Source organism: Odocoileus virginianus, chromosome 3 (genome assembly GCF_023699985.2).
Source record: "Odocoileus virginianus isolate 20LAN1187 ecotype Illinois chromosome 3, Ovbor_1.2, whole genome shotgun sequence".
Classification (NCBI taxonomy): Eukaryota; Metazoa; Chordata; class Mammalia; order Artiodactyla; family Cervidae; genus Odocoileus; species Odocoileus virginianus.
This window is the reverse complement of record NC_069676.1, coordinates 44,457,853-44,480,068: the sequence shown is the minus strand read 5'-3', so window position 1 is coordinate 44,480,068 and position 22,216 is coordinate 44,457,853. Positions and strand designations below refer to the sequence as shown.

General features: G+C 43.2%; 1 protein-coding gene across 1 annotated transcript in view; it reads left to right on the top strand.

Annotated features, from left to right (window-relative positions):
- Nucleotides 1-22,216, top strand: part of TRPC7 (transient receptor potential cation channel subfamily C member 7) — a 98,096-nt gene that overhangs the window by 23,921 nt on the left and 51,959 nt on the right. The window contains exons 3-4 of the mRNA XM_070457979.1: nucleotides 11,759-11,923; nucleotides 20,405-20,621. Of these exons, the coding sequence (XP_070314080.1) occupies nucleotides 11,759-11,923; nucleotides 20,405-20,621 (382 nt within the window). The remainder of the gene's footprint in view (nucleotides 1-11,758; nucleotides 11,924-20,404; nucleotides 20,622-22,216) is intronic.

Genomic DNA, 22,216 nt, shown 5'->3' with positions numbered 1-22,216 from the left:
ATTTTCTTGGGCTCCAAAATCACTAGCGACAGTGACTGCAGCCATGAAATTAAAAAGACATTTGCTCCTTGGAAGGAAAACTATGACAAACCTAGACAGCATATTAAAAAAGAGATCACTTTCCCTACAAAGGTCCATATAGTCAAAGCTATGGTTTTTCCAGTAGTCATGTACAGATATGAGAGTTGGACCATAAAGAAGGCTGAGCACAGAAGAATTGATGCTTTCAAACTGTAGTGTTGGAGAAGACTCTTGAGAGTCCCTTGGACTGCAAAGATAAAAAGCCAGTCAATACTAAAGAAAATCAGCCCTGAATACTCATTGGAAAGATTGATTCTGAAGCTGAAGCTCCAATTCTTTGGCCACCTGATGAGAAGAGCTGACTCACTGGAAAAGACCTTGATACTGGGAAAGACTGAGGTCAGGAGGAAAAGGGGGCTACATGAGATGGTTGGATGGCATCATCAACTCAATGGACATGAGTCTGAGCAAACTCTGGGAGATAGTGAAGGACAGGGAAGCCTGGCGTGCTGCAGTCCATGGGGTCACAAAGAGTCAGACACGACTGATGACTGAACCACCACCACCACCTTTGGATGTATGTTCTCCTATTTGATAAAATCTCTGAACTGAAGGTAGAATTATTCTTGCAAGAAAACTTTGTTTTTACAGACAATCGAACTTCTTTCTCTCATTAAGAACCATTAAAAAATACAGAGCGGAAAACTCTGTGAGCATACTTTTGATTTATTAAAAACTTTAATGCAAGACAGAACTCTTCAGACAGGGCTTAAGATTATAATGATTTACATGTCTGACTTTTATTACAGAAATACAATATTATACCAACACCAATAACAAAAAAACAGTATTGTGTATGTTAGTCGCTCAGTCATGTCTGACTCTTTGCAATCCCATGGACTGTAGCCCACCAGGCTCCGCTGTTCATGGAATTCTCCAGGCAAGAATACTGGAGTGGGTTGCCATTAAACCACTGAACCAAAACACAGGACTGTATTTTCTGAAGCCTTGAAAACTGCTTTGAATTAGTCATGCTTATAAATGGAGAAACTGAGGTCTGAAAATTGACTCTACCCTGTCTTCAATAATCAGTGCTAAAACCAAGACTGGCAGCCAGGCAGGCTGACTTCAGAGCCTGTGTACACTCTGACCTTGCACCTAAGGGACAAGAGTAATGGATCCAACTTGGGAATATTATGAAGATCCCAGGCTCAAAGAATTATCTGAAACTACAGCTTTTCCTAGTGAAGTGTCATCATCAGGTAAGATTTGGCAAGAGGACAAAGATCCTAGAAGGACCTTCAGCAAAGCAAGTTTTTGGCTGGAGTCTTTACGTTTCAAGGCTGTAAATGTGGACTTGGGTGACCTCCACATTAACCTATCCTTGCAGAGTGGTGACCAGGCAGCTGAGCCACAGCTGAATCAGTTGCAGCTACTCTTGTCCGCGTGCAGGAGAGCGAGCCCAGGAGTTCATCTTTAGCACGATGACTCGCTCCTTTTAGCAAGATGAAGTTGTCGAGGAAACTGGCTTCAAGCCTTTCCCATTGCGTATGACTGATTTTTCTTCTCTACTGGGAATTTTGCTATCCCACAGGCAGAAGCACAGAGAGATGAGAGGTTTTTGTTTGTTTTTTTTTTTGAGATGAGAGTTTTAACAACTTGAATCATGAGGTCCCCTGGCCTCTGTAAGCTTGGAGAAATTACTGTGTATCCTCATGCTTTGGCATGTCTGCCTGTTTGAAATCTACCTTGTGGAAATACAGGATACAGGAAATATAGGATAATTGTCTTTGGCTTCAAGTCCATACCCTGCAATAATCACCTTTGTGTTTATAGGCAAGTTACTTAATTTCCCTGTGTTTCATGCTGCCATATTTAAAATAGGGATATAGCAATGTGTATTTCAAGGAATTGATGTGAGGGTTAAATAACATTGCAGTTGTTAAGCAAAGAGCCTGACAAAGAATAAATAATCAATAAATGTTAGCTATTATTTATAATAACAGAAATTACTATATTATATAAATATTTGCCAGATTGATGTGTTTGCAGTAGTAGTGGCAGACCACTGAAATTAAACAATCCTCATTCAATCCAAAAGGGAATCCTCACACCCTATTTTAGCCTCTCATTTCAATCTTCTCCAGCAGAAGAAAGTACAAGGCTGGTTTAGTTTTCATCACCTCTCCCTGTCTGCCCTCTACTAAAGATGTGAAGACAGTTTAGTGTTCATCAGATCCTGAGTGAGAAAGGATGTGTTATATTTAGAAATCATTCCAGGATTATGAGTCAGAAAAAATGATGTAGCAGATCTTAGAGGCTTCGGAAGAGTACAATTTAGCATTCAACATATGTTTACTGAGTACTGGCTATGTACAAAACATAAGGCTATATACTCCTGAGGATACAAAGGCAGGTTCCCTCAAAGAGCTTAAAAATAGCAGAAGAGCTCAGATGTAAACACAATAGTCCAGCTATTCACAACTTGACCCAAGACCATGACTGTCACCTGAGTGGGCTGTACAAGACCCAAGAGTCCAAGGTATCTCAGGGGGTTGAGGGACTTGGAAGCACTTAAAAGTGAAGATAAGGTTGGATGTTGAAGGTTGATAAAGAACTGAACCAGAGAGAAGCAAGATGGACCTCCTTGAAACAGGCAGGAGGGCAACATAGGCCATGTCTGGGAACAGTACGCAGGACAGTTTGGCTGGAGGGGAGGGCTCAGGAATGTGAGTAGTTGAAGATAATCCAGGAAGGTTTGCTAGAAGCTGCTCCCATTTCTCTTTAGCCTACAGCATAGCCGTAAGTGGGGTGGAGACAGTCACTGCCCAGGTATAGAGAATGGCCTCTTTGTAACACTTGTGAAAGAGCAGAGGCCCACATCTGGAGCCAGCTAGAAGCTCACTGAGTCCACAACATGGCCAGACTAGAAACCAAGTCAGCTCATCAGGACCCTCTGGGCTCAGAGCTGTGGGAGTACTCCCAGGAGAACTGAAAAATCACAGTCAGCATTTATCTCCAGGAGGGCCAGCCAAGGCCCACTGCCACTATGTTTGCACTCAAGAACTGGCTCATCCTGGGAAAAGCCCAAAATCATTCTTTCCCTGGCAAGAGAAATGGGGCTAAGTCAAGGTACTGTCCTGAGAACCTACCAACCTGGGGCATTTGTGTAAGTAATCTCTATTGATCCAGAAATTTCAAGGTCTGATTGAGGTTGAAGAATTTTTCATGTCCTGCTGTCCCTAGCAAACAGGAACAGAGAAATTATCTCTGGAAACAACAAGAAAGCTACTCAACTGAAGGTATGATATCAAATCTCAGTGGGAAGCCAAGAGCCTTCAGAAGCACCCATCTCCTCTTGCTGCCCTGCAAATTTCCCAAATTATCCAATCAGCAGCTGCCTGTCTGGACCCTCAGCTATGGATGTGACTTAAAGGATGCCAGGGCTGACTGGGCTAGCAGGTGCACAAGTGGAAGAGGAGGTAGGGGAAGCTGGACTCAAGCGAGAGACATCTGTTCAGGCATCCAAAGGGAATCTCCTGGCAGTGAGAGGAGTGTTTAAAACACACTTGTTTGGTTAGCAAATGGAGAATTTTGAAGACAGTGCTGCAAAACGGTGAGGGGCCACAGGCAGTGTGCAGAAGGAACACATATGAAACAAAGAGGCAAAACACCCCTGAGCTGAGCTCCAATCCCCATCTGACTCCTTGGCTCAGTTCTTGGGCACCTCCTCCAGATGATGATGAGTTTTCTCCTGGTAAGATCTTAGTTTTCTCCTGGTAAGATCTTAGTTTTCTCCTGGTAAGAACTCCTAGTGCGGTTACCTTAGAGAATGAAGTTCTGTTGCTGTTGACAGTGCTGTCATCACTGTCTTCCAATCTCCTGGAACTTCTGTAGTGAAAAGAACTTCAGTGGGGATGTGAACTCAGTCATCCATCGACTCATCGTGTCTCCTGGAGGGCAAGCAAACTTCCAGCCTCTTGTTCCCATGTGTCTCTTCCAGATGTGGTGACATGGCCAGAGGTGCTAGACTCTGCTGCACCACGGGACCATGTGAGGAAGGCCGCTCTGGTCCTGCACATGGCACCGCTTTGCAGTCTGAACTTCTAGCTGCACACTCACTCATAAATAACACTGCCTGAACACGAAGCAGTGAGTGCCATAAAGAGTCCAGAAGGGGCCTTCTCTCCAGCAGAGGATTATACAGGCATATCAGCTATGATTAAAGAGAGAGACCATGACTTACTTGAGAGGAGAGAACGAACAAGAGATTCTCACTTGAGCAGGGCAAACTCATGGAAGAGATGGTTACTGAGCTGAACAAAACCTGGATGTGTGGAGATGAGAAGGAAAGCACTCCAGCAAGCAGAGACACCTTGAGCAGAGCTCAGAGATGGTTGACTCTGGGAAGGCTCTGACAACAGTTTTGCCAGAGTTTGGCCAGAGACCAGAAATGGGAAGGAAAAGAGAAGAAGAGGGAACCGCAGCTGAAAGTCAGGTTTTTAACTCTCTGACTCTCCCTTCGTTTGCTCTGTTCTTCTTTTTCCTTCTCTTTCACTTGCTTCCTTTCTCCTCAGCCCAAATGCCCTCCATCTAACCCTAACCCTCCATCCTTCCATCCAACCCAAACAATGCAAATGGAATGGGTGGGGGATTAGCATAGAGTGTCTACTGCTCTAGAGAAGAAAGTCAGAGGTCAACTGTCCTTTCCAAGAGGATGCAGCCCACTGCCTCAGGGTGAAAGGAGACACCCAGAACTCTGGCTGGAAAACTATATAAGCATTTCTTCAGCACATATGAAATCTGTAGGCTCACAGAGAGGCCCTTCTGCTTGGCAGATAGAATCTGACAGGATTTGACCCAGAAAAAATGCAGGAAACTTCACTTGAGAAAGGCAGCATAAGGTGATTAAGAAATGTTCACATTGGAGTCAGATCTGATAGTCACAGCACCATCAGCTTTATAATGGGCATATTAAATTAAATGAGAGAATGTTCACAAGTGCTCAGCACAGGGCCTGATCCTTATGATTGCTCAGTACATGTCTGCTTTTTATTGTTTTACTTGTGACAAAGAACTAAGACCAGGAAGGACTACAATCCAAGCCAACCAAATCAAGAAAATTCCAGACGGAGCTTACACATGAAAAGATCCCAAGGTTTTGGAATCAGACAGACCTGAGTTACAACTCTGACTACACCATTCTCCAGCCATGGAACTGTGGGCAACCTGAAACTGACCACACCTCAGTTTCCTCAACTGAAAGATGGGGTTGATAACACATCCTCATTTGTATATGAGGATATAGATAATACATCCATTTTGGGAGGGTTATTGTGAAGATTACAGATAACATAACCAATGTTCCTTCATATACTAGGTCCTCAATTATTAACTGTAAAAACACTCAAGCTGTGATTTTAAAACATTTTACTGTCTAGTGCCCATGCTTCAGTTCAGTTCAGTTCAGTTTAGTCACTCAGTCATGTTTGACTCTTTGCGACCCCATGCACTGCAGTATGCCAGGCTTCCCTGTCCATCACCAACTCCTGGAGCTTGCTCAAACTCATGTCCATCGAGTCAGTGATGCCATCCAACCATCTCATCCTCTGTCATCATCCTTCTCCTCCTGCCTTCAATCTTTCCCAGCATCAAGGTCTTTTCCAATGAGTCAGTTCTTCGCATCAGGTGGCCAAAGTATTGGAGTTTCAGCTTCAGCATCAGTCCTTCCACTGATAGTACCCATGCTTAGAGGCTCCTTGAAAGAGGTATGACTTTTGAGGCTCCCTACCCAAAGCTCCAAGCCCCACACCTTTTCCTTCTCACTCTCCACCATCATTTAGAACTATCACAGATTATCCTCCTGTAGTGGCCATTCAAGAGCTGCGTGGCTAAATTAATAGGTTCAGTGAACATGGTGATGGTGTTGACTCCATACTAGAATGCTCCATGATTTAAAACTTAATAAACCAATGACAACTTCTGCTTTCTTTTTTATTATAATCAAACATACTAAGTTTCCTTAGGAATGTTTAACTCTAAAATCACCATGGTCACTCAAAACTCTGATGATGGGTAAACTCAGCAAAGGGAAGAGCAAAGAGAACTACTGAAGGCCCTGGAGGGGGAGCAAAAGGGGTAGCAGGAAAACCAATGCCCACCTTAAATCCAAAGCACCAGGCCATGTACTGAATACCCAACACACACTCTCCTCTCTCACGGACCACGAAGCTAGAAGCAATGAAGGGGCCTGCTCAGGGTCACACAACTAGAAAGTGTCATATCTGGATCTGAACCAGGATGGTCCAACCTCAGAGCTTGAGCACGTAACCACTCTGCTAACTGCTTGCACAGAGAACAGAGTGAAGGTTAAGTTATCTATGTAGGCAAAGCAACTAGCTGTGCCACGGACGTGGGACTCTCGATAGTAGGTCTCACAGAAGGGAGAAATCCAGGAGAAGGCACACTGATGGGATGAGCATTCCGTGTCTGCTTACTCACGGAAGGCCTCCTCTGAACTGGTGGTGTTCCCGCTAAGCCCTACTCCACTCACACGGCCACAGAGCCAAGAGCTCCCTGTGGACAAGGGCTGCGAGTGCTCCTTATTCCCACTGCTGAACATGGCAGCTGCTAAGAGGTGGCAGTGGGCAGAAGTGTGCGGAAATGAATCAATGAACAGACGAGCCAACAAGCTAGTCAACAACCGACATTTCCACTTCCCTTCTTCCCTCCTCAATATAGGACTTGAGAACTTTGCCAAGACAAAAATGGGACAGAGGAACATTAGCACCACTGGATCCACTCCTACTGTCTTTGTTGTTGTTCAGTTGCTCAGTCCTGTCCGACTCTTTGCAACCCCATGGGCTGCAGCACACCAGGCTTCCCCGTCCAATGAGATGTCCACTCCTATGAGAAGATTCAAATAGGCAGTGGCAACACAGTTATTCTAATTCCATTTTACTGTCCACACTAAAAAAAGCCACTTGACTAGTATAGTACCTGTCTTTCTTTGCCTATGTAGACAGTTTCCAGGGCAGGGGGCTAAAAAGATTTCTATAAGGAAAGGCTAGTGATGAGCTAAGTGAAAAATCCTGATCACAGTCACATTGGACATCAGCCTTTGATGGTTTTTCTGCAGAAAATAAAGTCATTTTCTCTATAAACAATGGATTTCATAAATTTTTTCTCTAGCTAAGTTATTCTTCAGCTTATCAAATCATGCATTGCCACATCTCATTATTCTGTAAATGAGACCTAGTGTCAGAAAACTCTGGGTTTAATGGATACAGAGATCACAGAGCCTCAAAGCCTCTGAGCTCAAATGTAGCCCTTTTCCTCTACCCCTAAAAGAGGCAAATGCAAGATTTAACAGTCTTTAAGGTGGCATCACTGATGCAATGGACATGAACTTGGGCAAACTTTGAGAGATGGTGAGGGGCAGGGAGCCCTGGCATGCTGCAGTCCATGGTGGGGGGGAGTGTCAGCATGGAGCTGAACAGACCTGCCTGTGATCCTGAAGGGTCTCGTGGAGATCAGCTCATTTTCAGCTAATTGCCTGCATCAACTAAACTGTGCTTTCATTGGAGGATGAGGAGGGAGGCATAGGCTAGAGAAGGAGTGGCCTCACTCATCTGCTAAGCTACTTGAACCTTTCCAAAAGCAACAACACTTTAAGACCGCTGAAACCATGTGGAGAACAGAATGAAAATAGGAGGGTGGAATAAAACCACAGCCAGAGAGGAGAACAGAGAAACAACAGGAGGAAGGATGGGGAAAAAATGGGATATTTCAGAAAGGAGAATCATGGGCTTGATTTTATTTATTAAATACCACTACAGCACTTACTATTTGCCAAGTACTGTCCTTAACACTTTACAAATACTGACTCACTGAATCTTCATTATTAGCCTCATTTTACAGAAAAAGAAACTAAACATGGAAAGCATCAATGATCTAAGATCATGTGGCCAGTGTGTGGCAGGACCTGAACTTGATCCCGGGCAGCCTTGCTCCAATCCACACACTTAAACACACCCCCATCAGGAAAGTCTGTTGTAATAGGAATACATGGCCCAAGGGTGTTAACATTCCATGAAACAGCCTGAAAAACACTCAACAGTTAGTTAAGGAATGTTGATAGTCTTCAACTATTTATTCTTAAAATATCAGATATTTCCTTGTAAATGAATATAAAGCAGGGAAAAGAGTGAAGGGGATACTCTTCCTTCAGGCTGTAAAAGAAAAATAACAATGAATGGACCAACTGAAAGCAAATTAAGAGCCAGGATTTGGCCAATATGCCCAAGAGTTCCCATATGCCAGTACTGTATTCTCACTATAAAGTCACCAGGGGCTGGGAGGAATAGGAAGTTTAGGTGAGATATTTACAGAAAACTAGCTTTGGGTGTAAATATTATACTAAACATGAAGGCTGGTCAAACATGCCACCACAATAACTGGCTTGAGATGGACTCAAAAACCGGAAGCAACAAGAATTCTAGTCCTTCCCGGCCTCAGGTCCTGTTTCCCAGTCTCCTTTACCAGTCCGGGGAATTCTGTGTCAGAGCTTCCCTCTATTTCTCTTTCCAGTTTAATTACTTAGCTCCTGACCTCAGCCCAGTTCTCTGAAACAACCCATGCCAGTCGTGAGTACGGTCTGACATATATTCTCCTGACAGGCTGCTCCACTCCACATAAGCCTACCTAAACACATTTTCGGCTCCAGGTCATTACTTCCTGTGAGGAAGAGTATGAATCACATAGATGGGAAAGCTGAGGTGGTCAAACCAGTTCTTCCCTTGAAGAACTTTCATAACCGCGTAGCATACTCTCAATCCAGAATGGTTGAGGGGCAGGAATGGCCTGGGCAATCCATCCTTTGATCAGTCCACCCTCTTGTGGGCCAACTGGCAAAGAAAGCTGGCCAAGACTACACTGATTTTCTGAGTTCCCATTCTATCGTATCTAGCTGTGGGCTTTTCCTCTCTGCTTCTCTCTGACGCTGCTTTTGAAGATTCTCCCCCTGCTCCTGCCTTTGTTCCCTGGCTGAATGCTCTTCTGCTTAGGGTGTTCGTTGTGTCTGGATAGTGTGCTTCATGTTGCTCTCATCTCCCTTGGATTAGGAACGTTGCTCTGTGCTTCAAAAGCACAGTGGGAAAAAATCTCTGATACACACTGAATTATTTGTCATGAGGTTGTCTTCTAAGTCCGGCTACAAATACAGAAAAGTGCCCATGTAAAGATAAATAACAATTTGGGCTTTGGCTATCAGCTACCATCAGCTTTTTGGGAGCATTGTGTTATAAAGTCTGTCTACAAATAAATAGCACGTTTGGAGCTAGGTTGCTTTATTATGGAGGAAGAAATGACACTGTGGAAATTAACAAAAGCCTAATCAGAGGAGAACAGAGTCTCAAGAAAGCCTCCCTTGTTTCAGTTGGGTCCACTGTCCTCCTCTGCAGTAGGTGAGGGCGAGTGGGAATGGTTCCCACTTTGTCCTCTCTCAGAATTTCTCCCCTTCCTGCACTGCTGCCCAAACTGTTGTGCTGATTTGTCTGCAGGAGGCAGCAGAAGGTGCACGGAAGGGCCCTCCTGAGATAAAGACAGAGAGGCCAATGGTGGGGATCAGGACGAGGGTCCTCCCAGAGCAGCCACGGTGCAGGGAGCCACAGGGTGAGCCAAGCGATCCCCGCTACTTCATGGCACTGTGCACTGCTCCTGAGCAGGGCCACGCCAGCACCCAGAGAAGGTTAACTGCTGAAAAACAAAACTGACCCTCATGTCCGCAAGTCAACCTGTGATGGGACCGTGTTGTGACCAGGCTCTGAGAATTACCAAACCACGTGTAGGACGTTCTGTTGTTTGTTCCACTTTGTGGTGATCCAGCAAGGGCACAGGAAACCATAGCATGACCTGAGGGTTCCTACCTGGGTTGAGGAGAATCTGTTGCTCTGGTTGTTGAAGGGAAAAACCACAACGGTTGCAATGAATCTAATAATGCTACCTCCCAAAAAGCCTCATTTGCAGCTAATGATTGAGTAATAGTATCACCAGGGGCTGCTGCAGGGCCAAATAAAGCTTTGAGAGCATCCTCACAAATCATTTGGCCGCTACTGTGAGTTCCCAGAAACTGGAAACAAGCAGTGGTTGCCATCTGCGTTGAGAATTTTTTAAATAGCTCTATTTTTATTGTTCTTATAATGAAAAGGGAATGTTTTGCATTTCCCAGAAATTGCTGTATATGCCCTCTTAATACCCAGCAAGGCAAACGGGATAAAAATTGGGACGTTATGATCCACTGAAAAGTCACTCTTTTTGAAAAATGTTCAGTCTATCTGCTCTGGTCTCAGCTCTAATGGCACATGGCTATCCTGACGGGGCCAAAGAGCAGGGTTGCCAAAAGCAAATACTGGCTCACCTTTGTCAAAGGGAGGAAATAAGCTAAGGAGCATAATTTTCTCAACTGTATACTTTATTCCCATAAATGTTACTTAAATGTTTCCTATTGCCAGTTTCTACTGGCCAAGACAGAATCAAATGAACAAATGGCCAAGTAGCACCAAATATTTGTAGGTAAAGGATATTTGGTTGCAGCAACTCAAGTCAACCTGCTTATGCAAGCAGAAAAAGGAAGATGCTGTATTTGAATCTACAGGTGTCTCGTGGACCATGTGGGCAAAGTGAAGCTGGGCCTCAGAGCGGGTAGGAGCATCTTTCTAGACAACTTCATTCTTCTTTAACTGGCTTGTTTTGCTACTTAGTCCACACAGTGGAAGATAGCTGCCCAGATTTCTCAAGGCCACGCATTAACTCCTCAGTAAGTAAAAAGACTGCCTCTCTTGATCACAGGCTCAAATACACAGATGAGAAAACCCAATGGATCCAGTTTAAGTCTGGGTTTTACCCTTGGTCCAACATCTGTCAAGAGGGGTAAAATCAACACAATACACAATGTCCACAAAAGTCCCATCTTGTAACCCGGCCATTAGGGCAAGGCAGTTCCAAGAGAAGGGAGGTGGCAGGGAGAAGCCACCGTGTGGGGACACAACGTGTCAGTGCTCCCCATGCCACAACAAGCAACAGGGACCCAAGCCCAACACCACCGAAAGCCAGGGAGAAACGCCGAGGAGGGTTAACGTATCATCTGGAAACACACAAGGACTTTTTCTTAGACAACATAGGAAATGAGACAGCAATTTTTCTACAATATCTCATGTAATCTTACAGAACAAAGTGACAGACTCTGTTTTGCAGAGGACAATATTGAAGCTCAGAGAGGTTAAGTTGCTGGCCCAAGGCCACCTGGCTAGTAAATGGTAGAAGCAAAATTCAAACACATGTTGACTCTAAAACCCCATTCAGGCTCCACCCATTCCAACATGTTGACTCCCGTATGAATTCTGCCCAGAGATAAGTCTCCTGGGATTAGAGACAAGCATTTACCCAGAAACTGGCTATTGTTTTCTGTGCCTGAGACTTCTCAGGGACCTTGGTGTGCCAAGCCCTGATGCAGCCAGTCTTGTGAGAGCTCTGGCCACAGCACAAAGGCCCCAGCAACCCCAAGTCAGAGGGGCCCAGCAGGTACCTGACCCAGCTGCTCCCTCTCCAACATGCAGGCCACCCCTGCCCCAGGAGAACATGTCAGCCCTGAGCTACTCAAAGGCCATATACTGTTCAAGTGCTACCGATGCCATTTTCCTGTTTGCGTTTTCTTTTTGTTTTTGTTTTGTTTTTACAGTTCGTTGCTCATCCTAACTGTCAACAGCAATTGCTTACCATGTGGTATGAAAATCTCTCAGGCTTACGTCAACAGTCTATCGCTGTGAAATTCCTGGCTGTCTTTGGAGTCTCCCTAGGCCTCCCTTTTCTCGCCATAGCCTATTGGATTGCTCCGTGCAGCAAGGTACAGACTGCTTAAGGTGCATGTCTTTGCGGTTATTTCTTCTCTCTACTTAGCATAACCTGAAGTCCTTTTTGTCCAAATATGCAGCTGATCATTTCCCACATTTGAAGAAAATAGCCCTGAGATACCCAACGAAAGTAGAAAACCACTTAAGAGGGAAAATGCTAAGGTTTGCTGTTTTAAATCATTTTCTTAAAAGCCAGAAGAGTGATAACATGGAAACTTTTATATGCATGAGACATAATCTTATCAATAACAGAATAGAGGGGGAATAAAGGCACTTTTCCTTTTCTAATTATGCAATGTCCTAAACACACCCTCAAAACCCAAAGTAATAATAATTATAATAATGATGACAGGAATTAGTTCCATGGGGAATTTGATAAGCTAATGCAGTCAACAGAAGTGTCATCAATGAATGGATGCTCTTGTCAGATCCACCAAGAGAAAACTCATGCCAGTATGATGAGCCAGAGACTTCGGGTTTGCTAATGAGGCCACCTAGCCAGGCAGACAATGAACTGACTGCTTTCAAGTAGGAGGGCTATCAGAGAATGGACAGCCAGTGCTTACTGAGTACTTTCTTTTTGCTAAGCCCCATTCATGGAACACCTCATTTCACTCTCTCAATTAGGATGCATACACTTTACAAGCAGATTCAGAAAAGAGAAATGACTACTTGCTGAGAATCAAAGGCTTCTCATACTGGGGCACTGCAGACCCGCCTCAACACCTTCCTGTTTCCCAGCTTCCTTGTCTGGGTTCTGGCCCACATGGGCAGCTAATTAGGTCATGAGAAGGAAAACAGCCAAAGAAAAAAGGAGGAGAGCTGGAAAGGTGCCATGCTAGGTTCTTTGCTTCAGAAAGGGGGCTGTCTGGTTCCTGCCTGTAACGGAAGAAGTGAGAGCTGCAGGTGCCAAGCTGCCACACCTCCTGTTCCACCATCCCTACAGCCCTTCTGATTCAAAGCCACAGAAGGCACCAGTGGTCACTCCAGCTTCCGGCAAGAGCGAGCGCCTATAAAGACGAATCATGAAGAAATTCTGAAATATGTTTCATGGGTTACATGGTCATAGAGGTTCCAAAGCTGCATTTACTCTGTGATTTATTACATAAAGAATTAAGCTTAAGTAATCAACATTCGGTAGAAATATGACTACAGGGAGATTAATTCCACGGGGAATCTGGTCAGCTAATGCAGTTAATAAAAGTGTCATCAGTGAATGGATCCTCTTGTCAGCTCCACCAAGAGAAAACTCATGCCAGGAAGACAGGCCCAAGACTTCAGATCTGCTAATGAGGCCGCCTAAAAAGGGGGGCAATGGAGTGACTGCCTTAGAGTAGGAGGGGTATCAGAGAAGGTAATCAGGACTCAGACTCCTTCTCCTGTAGAATAGTATTAAAAATAAAAGTCCTCATGCTGAGTATTTGTGGTGTCCAATCATATCTATTGAGGATTGTGTTTCTATGCCTGCGCCTCTACCAAGGCACAGATTGCTAAATCAGTACTCCCCAAGTGATTCAAACGGATGGGCAAACAACCTTTTCTGTCCTTTATCATGAGCGGGAAAAAGCACAGTGAATGAAAAAGACTAGCCAGATTTAAAACTGGATCAGTGCTGGTCATTGATTTTAGGCACTTGTTTTCATATTGCTATTATCTAGTCTGTACTGCAAGTTAGATCACTGCTTTCATCTAGAGATGGATGGGGACTTTACCTTTACATTCCCTAAGCCCCCAACTAATTCTAGGACATCAGTCATTAAATTTACAGCCAAACACTGCCAACCCTGACTTTTGTCATAAAACTACATGTGACAGTTTCCAGGAAACTAGGACTAAGCAACACCAGCAAACTGTCTTGCCTCGACCTACCTGGGAAAACATTCAGAAAGAGAAGATCTGCCAGTTGATGACTACATTTTTTACATTTTCAGTAGATCTGAGAAGAATCCTAGTCAGTATCATGCAGATGTGATGCCAAAAAAAGGGGGGATGGTGGAAGTGGGAGAAATCCTGTACTTTCTGTGGACCCAGTAACCCAGTAAATTCAAGAGACAGATGTCACTATAGAACACAGGCGTCAGATTTATACTAGTCTTCTGGAATATTTTAGAAGTAATGATTACAGCAAAGTTTGGGCCCATGGCTGGAGCTTCCTCTCCTCTGTTCAGATACTTGTCTGATCAACATTTTGTGTTCCTGAAATGTCCAACAAGACATAAAACAAAAACAGCACTTGAGATAAACATGAGGTTGCCACTAAGCCACTTGTGGTTTCTTGCACTTTCTGGGCTCCAACTCTCAGCTCAGTGTAGTGGAGGGTGTGTTCATAGCTCAGTGACAAGCATTATTCCACAGCATGAGATAATTTTTGGTGGCAATGCTCATTCCAAGGAAAGATTCCTCATTAGAGAACTTGTCAAACTCACTCTGAGGCAGCCAAAGGACAGATAAAACAGTCAAGATATTTTTAGTCTTTTCTTTCACCATTTAGAAATAAGTCTTTCCAAGTTTGGCAGAGACATTACATTTCTGAGGATTACAATGAAGTCACATCTTCTGCGTGAAGAAACCAGCCCTCTCTAAAAGCCCCTGGTCCCCAAGAGGAGCAGCATGGTGGGGTACTCTGTTAAGGTGCTGGTGTCTCTCCACCCATGGGGTCGTGCCTTTATATCGGTCCAGTAATTCTATAGAAAAGCCAGTCATTCTAGCAATTCTATGTGTTAAGAGCTTTACTATACCTCCCTCAAAGAAATTAGACCTTCGATGCTTTTGTAAATGTATTCATAAAACGTCACTGCTAAACCTCATCAATCTGCTAATGTCCATCCATGTCTAGCAAATGTTGAGATCTCTGTTTCCAACTTAATGGTGCATTTACTTCCTAATAGTTGCTGTCCAAATTTAACAACTAGGGACCAAAATTTCTGAGCCTGCCAGAATAACCTCATCATATCTTTTCTATTGAATTCCCAAGGCTGTCCATTATATTTTTACATAAGTTTCTGAGGGCCCCTAAAAAGACAGATGAATAAGGAGATGATATAGGTGAAGAGTGTCAACAGGAGTTGAGCTTACTAATATGGAGACTAAAGAGGGTAACCAAGTCACAGACGTGTACATACGGTGATAACTGTAGGTCTGGAGCATGGCACTGGTTTGTCAGGGTCAATAAAGAGAACAGTGATTTTTTTATCATTTCTCATTGTAATCCCCAAACGTGGGTGAGGTGAAGCAGCTCAGTGAAAGGTCAGTGAGTTCTTGTTCACGTGGATGCTCTCAGGTAAATCACTTCCCAGGGAGCTCTTGATCCTCTAAACAAGGGCTGCCATGCCAAAGGGCTTTTCTGACTGATTGCACTGTTTTCCATCCTTTGATTTCCCATTCTGATTCATAATTTAGGTTGTCTGTCTGTTAAAATCTGAGAGCTGAAAAAATAACCATCATCCTCAAGGGCTCAAATGGTCTCTCTGAAGCAGGTAGATGGGAGAAGTCAGCTTCGGGAGTGCTGAGGAACTGTACAAGTTCTAGTTATGCAAGAACAAGAGGGGAAGCTGTCTGCCTCTGTTACCTGTTAACCCTTGTGGTCCAGCTGTCCTTATAAATTAGTCCCCACACTTGGGCAGCGAGAGCTGTAAACAACTTTAGACTCCTACCTGATATCTTTGCACTGTGCAATCTAACAGTTCATAACTCTTGCATGTAGAAATATTAAAATGTTAATCATTGCCCTAAACCTCCTTAGCCTCATCCCAAACAAAATCATCTAGTGAGAAAGGCATGAGAGACTGCAGCTTTTGAAGGCCCAGCCTTGCCAAAGCTGAAATGTCATCCAGAGACAGGACAGAGAGAGGACAGTGCCTCCACAGAGCTTTGTATCCTCCCCATTTGTAGCTACCAGAGAGCTGAAAGTGACGTGACAGTCATTCAGATGTGTCCGACTCTTTGTGACCCCGTTGACTAATACAGTCCACGGAATTCTCCAGGCCAGAATACTTGAGTGACACATGATTAAATAAAAATCCTAACACAATGTTTAAAGCATTGCCACAGAGGGGAAATCTGTGCCAGGAAATAGAGCATTTTCTGCTCTTCTGTTCCAATAGCTGCTGCCCTCAAATCTAGACAGAGAGGCCATCACATGTCACCCTGCTGGGAGAGGACTTACAAGTGCCAGAGGGCTGACCACCTCATCCTTAGCCAAGCCTGAGCCCTGCAAAATTCTCTTCCCATCTCTCCACCCATTTCCTACCAGGGCTTTGCTTGTTTCTGTCTCCACTAGAAAATCAGCCACTTTGAAGGGAAGACCCAGCTCTTACAGCTTGTTTTAGCTCCATCACCTGCCATGTCCAGCATAGACAGTTCCCCAAAAGGGCTCAGAGCATAAATACATAAGGGTGCTATAGTCTTGTGAATCCTTGCACACAAGCTTTTCAAGAGTCAGTCGATTTTTTTTTGTGTGTGTGTCTTTTTTTTTTTTTTAGAGTCAGTCAATTTTAAGTTTCCCCTTAGAACTGCCTAAGGCTCTCCGGTGTCACATACTGAGTATTTCCTATAGGCCAGTAGCTGTGCTGCACTGCACATGTTAAATAATTCATTCCCTACATCAACCCTATGCAATAAGTACTATTTTATCCCCATCTTACAGGTGCATTCACTGAGACACAAAGAAAGAAACTTGCCAAAAACTATAGAGCTGTGATTTAAATCCAGGGTCTCTGCTGCAGAGAGCTGGCCTTAGCCACTGTCCATGTACACATGCACATCCCAGCATTCCCAGTCACCCAGTTCCATCGGCAGCATCACAGCCTTCAGTGCTGGATGTAAAGATCTTAGCTGCTGACTACTGACCTTTGAACGAATCTGATTCAGAGCTTTTCTAGAAGGGAGGAGTCAAAATCACCATGTGATTAACTACTCATTTCTCTTCTTTCCTTAGAAGCCCTACTTTTATAACCCACTATTTATTACTCAGCACCTCTTCAGCCCCCAGGACAAAGAGTAGAATCATACAGTAATGTGAAAACACAATGATCAGAGACACCATGCGCTGAGTGAACATATACTCCCCACTTCAAAGAAAGAAGGTTCCTGAGCCCTGGGTTAGATATTTTTAAAAAAGAATTTTTGAGGGAGCATTCTGAGTAATCTGCCACGAACTTAGTCAAGGTCATTCAAAAATTTGAGAACCACTCCAGCCTTGTATGTTTCTTTTTGAAAATGCCTGATCCAAAGTCTGCCTCCATTCAGCTTTGCACAGCTTGCACACTAAGCCCTTGCTTGTGGCCACTGGCAGCAGGCAGCGAGTGAGGGTGGCACTTGATGAGAAAGACTGGGGGTTCTGAGTGAGGAGAGATGCTGGCAACATTCTCTGCATGCTCTCCTGCAGTCATGGCCTACCTCATGGCCTTGTGGCTGCGAGGTCCCCATTAAGTGCTTCCACTTGTGGGCTAAGAGCCCAGTGCCACTAAACACAGAGGGGTGTCGACAGGTAAAAGCAGGTGCCCACCCTGAGGGCTGGAGAATGAAGTTCATTTGGAGCTAATTTGGGAGAACTACTCAGTTATTCTCATATTCATCTGTTTTCCAGAGTGAAAGAATAGCACCCAGAAAGTCTGGGCTGAGCCAGAGACTTAGTGCTTCAAGCTTGGGTTTCCTGATATCTTGTCAGCTCATCAGGGCCAAGTAATGATGCAGCTGCCTGAGCCCATGTTTGAGACTCACCAGACATGCCCTTCTAGCAGAGTACACCAAGGTCTAGGTCTTCTGGAGCTCTTCCATCTCTTTTTACACCGAACACTGTTATCTGACCCCTTTAATGACTCCACAACTAACAGCAGCAGGTATATATTGGTTAACTTGTCTCCTTTCTTTTGGTTCACCTGGTGGTCTTATGAAAGGAGGAAATTTTCCCCAAGCATAATTTGCTTCAAAAAATTGAGACAAATAGGAAATGTCACCAAAAAAAGAAAAAAGAAATCACTGAAATAATTTGATCTCATCTGACCTTTATCAATGTTTACCTGTTAAAAAGATGCTTTCAAGACCAGAAGAAAAATAGGAAAAATGCATGAATTACTAACCTCACTTTTCCTCCCTGTGGCTTAAATCAAATGGGACTGAGTTCAGGGTAACCTTCCACAACACTGAAGGGCCTTATTAAGGATTTTCCTTATGGTCTGCAGTAAATACAGTAACTCTGACAGATGCACTTTCCACCAGAAGATAACTATTGGAAGGAAGGCACAAAGAGAACATTAAATTTTTCAAAGCAGCTCCTGTGGGGAATCCCAGGGCCAGCAAGGGTGCACCTGCGTGGCAGATCCTTGCAGTCAGGTACCTGCCTCGATAAGAAGATGGAGCGGTGTCCCCATGTCCTCATCCAGGCAGTCGCTGGGAGATGTTATTTAGAGGCCAGTGATTAAGGAGTAGGGAAACTTGGCTGGCAACCCTGTTAACAGCTGTGTCTATCTCCATCTTCTCCACCTTTGTCTGGCTTCTCTGGGACCCTGCTGGGACAGGCAGACCTGGTATCCCTTGCCCTCTCAACCCTTCCTCTCCCCACTCTGCAGTCATTCTCCAACTTCCCTCCCCTCTCTCCACTACCCCAGCCAGGACACAATGACAGGAAACCATGCAGTGACTATGTAAGAATGTCTCCTCTCTACAGCAAAGTATCCCAGCTTGTTGGTTGGGAAATGGGATCAAAAATGCCAACTCAGTCAGATAAAATGCTGAAAAACTCAAAGTAGGTTTTTGACATCACATTCATAAGTCAACATGAAACGTGGTTAGATTCCTTTTTTTTTTCACTGAATTTATATGAGGTATTTTATTTGTCCTTATATTGAATCTCTGCATCCTGAATTTAGTACATCTACCTATGGCTAAAAATTATCTACAGTCCCTACCTTGTAAATAACAAAGTTAAACTTTACAAAGAAATGTCATGTGTAGGACGTTTGTGGGCTGCATGGTTTTTAGATAAACCACTTTGTCTACTTCTGAAGTTATTCTAGTGCCATATGACAACCTGATAAGGCATTTGATTCCAAGCAAGTTCTTTTCAGCACAAGTAGGGATTTCCAATGTTCAGACTTAAAATGCAGTTTTTTTTTAAAATTATTTTTTTAAAAAAACTATCATTCTTAATTTCAACAGATGGGTTCTATAGCATTAGAATGTTACAGTAATAACTAGCACTGTTAAAGTGGATGATTATCACACTGAAGCATATTGAAAAACATTATCAAGCTATCTGATTTATAAATGCTATGCTGAATATAGTCAGAGTTAGGGAAGTTTCACCAGGAGAAACCCTATAGTTGATCTTCTGCTGAACCAATACTCTATATGCTGGCTGACATTTCACTATGGGACTCCTGAATGAAGCAGAACATGAACATTAACTAGTCACCAACTATAACTGAACATTTGCCCTGGAGAAGGAACTGTATTCCAGAAAAGGTACCACTCTTTGCTCTTGTCTTATTAGTACCCCTGGCTGAGGGGTCAGATTAGGTGAGGGTGACAGCAGTGACCTGGAAGAGACCCAAGTGGATTCATTCATGAGAGCCAGCAAAGACCCCCTATGCAGCCCCCAAGTTACATTTCAGAGATCCAAATGGCCTTTGCATGGCAAGCCATGGATAAGAAGATGTGACCAATACCTGCTCCCTAACAAGGCATCTTTTGGATCACTTCAGGTTTACATGGAACTGCACAAATTAATCACATTCTCAGCCACAAAGAAAATCTCAGTAAGTTTTAGAGTAGTATAATAGAGGCTATGATCTGAACATACTGCGATAAAATTAGGATTTTTTAAAGCAAGGGGGGAAAGTCCTGTGTGTCTAAAATCTAAATAACCTCTGACCTAAAATGAAATAAAAAGGGAAATTATAAAATATTCATAACTGAATATCAAGGAAAACACTACAAGTCAAAATGTACAGAACATGGCTAAAGCAGAACCTAATGCAAACTGTACGGCTTTAAATAAATTTACCAGGATAGAAGAAATGCTGAAAATAAATCATCTCACCTAAAATCCAAGAAAATAGATCAAAGAGCAACAAAGCATATCCAAAGTGTAATTTAAAAAAAAAAAAAAAATTCTGAACTCTATTGAAACAGATTTTTTTTTCTAGATTCAAAAAGCATAAAATTCATATCCATGTGGTTGGGGGTAGCTGTGCAGTCAGACTGTAACATGATGTTACATCAGTGTCTTCCACTCCTTTCTCTTACCACTCCCACTGAATTTTCTGAACAGGAAAAATTAAAGTCAGTAGAAAACGAATTCAGTCAAGCAGCCTCTCACATAAAAACTATAGAAAATGTCTGGGTTTGGTGAGCAGCTTCTGTCCAAAATGAGGAATTCTCTGGTTCAACTTTCAACAAAAGCCTTTTAAAGAGAGCCCTGCGCCTGCCTGAAGCTGCCAGATTAACGTGTCTTATACACATTTTGTTTCCAGCTAGGACGAACACTGAGGAGCCCTTTCATGAAATTTGTAGCCCATGCAGTTTCTTTCACAATCTTCTTGGGATTGTTAGTTGTGAACGCATCAGACCGCTTTGAAGGCGTGAAAACCCTGCCCAACGAAACCTTCACAGACTACCCAAAACAGATCTTCAGAGTGAAAACTACACAATTCTCCTGGACAGAAATGCTCATCATGAAGTGGGTCCTGGGTAAGCAAGTCACTGTCTTTTATTCTCTCCTCCTCTAGTTATATTAGGACCTTATTAAACTCTGACTTCAGAAGCTCTTCTCCTCTTGAATGCACTCTTGGCAGACAAAATGGTGAGGAGATGACCAGCATGGAAGTCAAAGTCAACTTCTGTCTGTGCTGGTATAAAAGATGCATAGACCTGTAATATAAATCCCAATTTTGAAAGGATTTGTTTGGGGGGAATTCATTCCATACTTTTTATTATATATGTATTGAAAGTGACTATACTATAAAGTGTCTGTGGGGGTGGGGGAGAACATGTGTGCTTACTCATTTAAATATAGTCAACTAAAAAAATAAATAAATATAGTCTACTAGAAGCCCAGTGGCTCAGATGGTAAAGAATCCATCTGCAATGCAGGAGACCTGGGTTCATTCCCTGAGTCAGAACAATCCCCTAGAGAAGGGAATGGCTACCCATTCCGGTATTCTTGCCTAGAGAATTCCACGGACAGAGGAGCCTGGTGGGTTACAGTCCACAGGGTCCCAAAGAGTCAGACATGACTGAGCAACTAACACTAGTAGCCTTAGGAAAAAAGTATAAGACTGCATAGTTTAAAAGCTATTTTTTGCTACCACTGAATATTGATACATAGTAAAATACCAATAATATAAAAATCTAAAAAGTTAGGGGACTAACATGTTCTCATTATTTGTGTTAATGAACATAATGAAGCTGTGAAATTCCTCTTTGTGGTGATATTTTGTGTTGCCAAGGTCTGCCACTAGAGTTGCCAAGGAAATTATTCCCAGGTGTCTCAATGACTAGCCAAGAAAGGGTATCTCCTTTTCCCTAACTTCCAAGAACTATTACTAGTATAAATTAGCAAGATAAAATAAAACAGACAATGGCTAAAACTGTACATGGTCAAATGTGTTACAGATTTTTCTAACACTGAATTGATTGGTTAAAAAAAAAAATCAGACTTTGTAAGAAACAATGAAAAACTGCAAAAGTTACAACCAGTGATATTGTATATAACCAAAACTTGATCAATAAATTGTAAGATTTACATCAAAAAGATTTGAATTTGTTAAGAATGTTTTGAGTAAAACTAAACCGAAAAAAGACAAAAAATGTATGCAATATCAAGATTTGGTCAATTAATTAAACTGTCCTAATAGTATTTGCCACCACCACTCCCCCACCTGCCCCTAATTGCCTTTCTTAACAACAATTCAATATGGGCATAGCATTCGTCATGTTTATGTTCACAAACATTGAGTCAAAACGTATTCAGGGTCATAGTGTCCATACTACCAACCAACAAATTCACAGAAGAATAAATACTTGAAAGGACAGCCTAACACCTGCCCTGTGCTAATCACACGACTGCACAGTGCCACAGGTTCAACCCTTCTGGCCTAAGAGCACCACAAGAGCTGAACCACTGAAGAAGATCCTGCAGACCTCCAAACTGAGAACAACTGGGAGTAGGGCCTTTAAGCTGCATCTCTCAATCAGAACAAGGTAATGAGGAGAAGAATGGTTTGACCCAAAGGGCAGAGGCAGGAAAGCATGCCATGCTTCCCAGGAGTTTTTAATCAACTGGC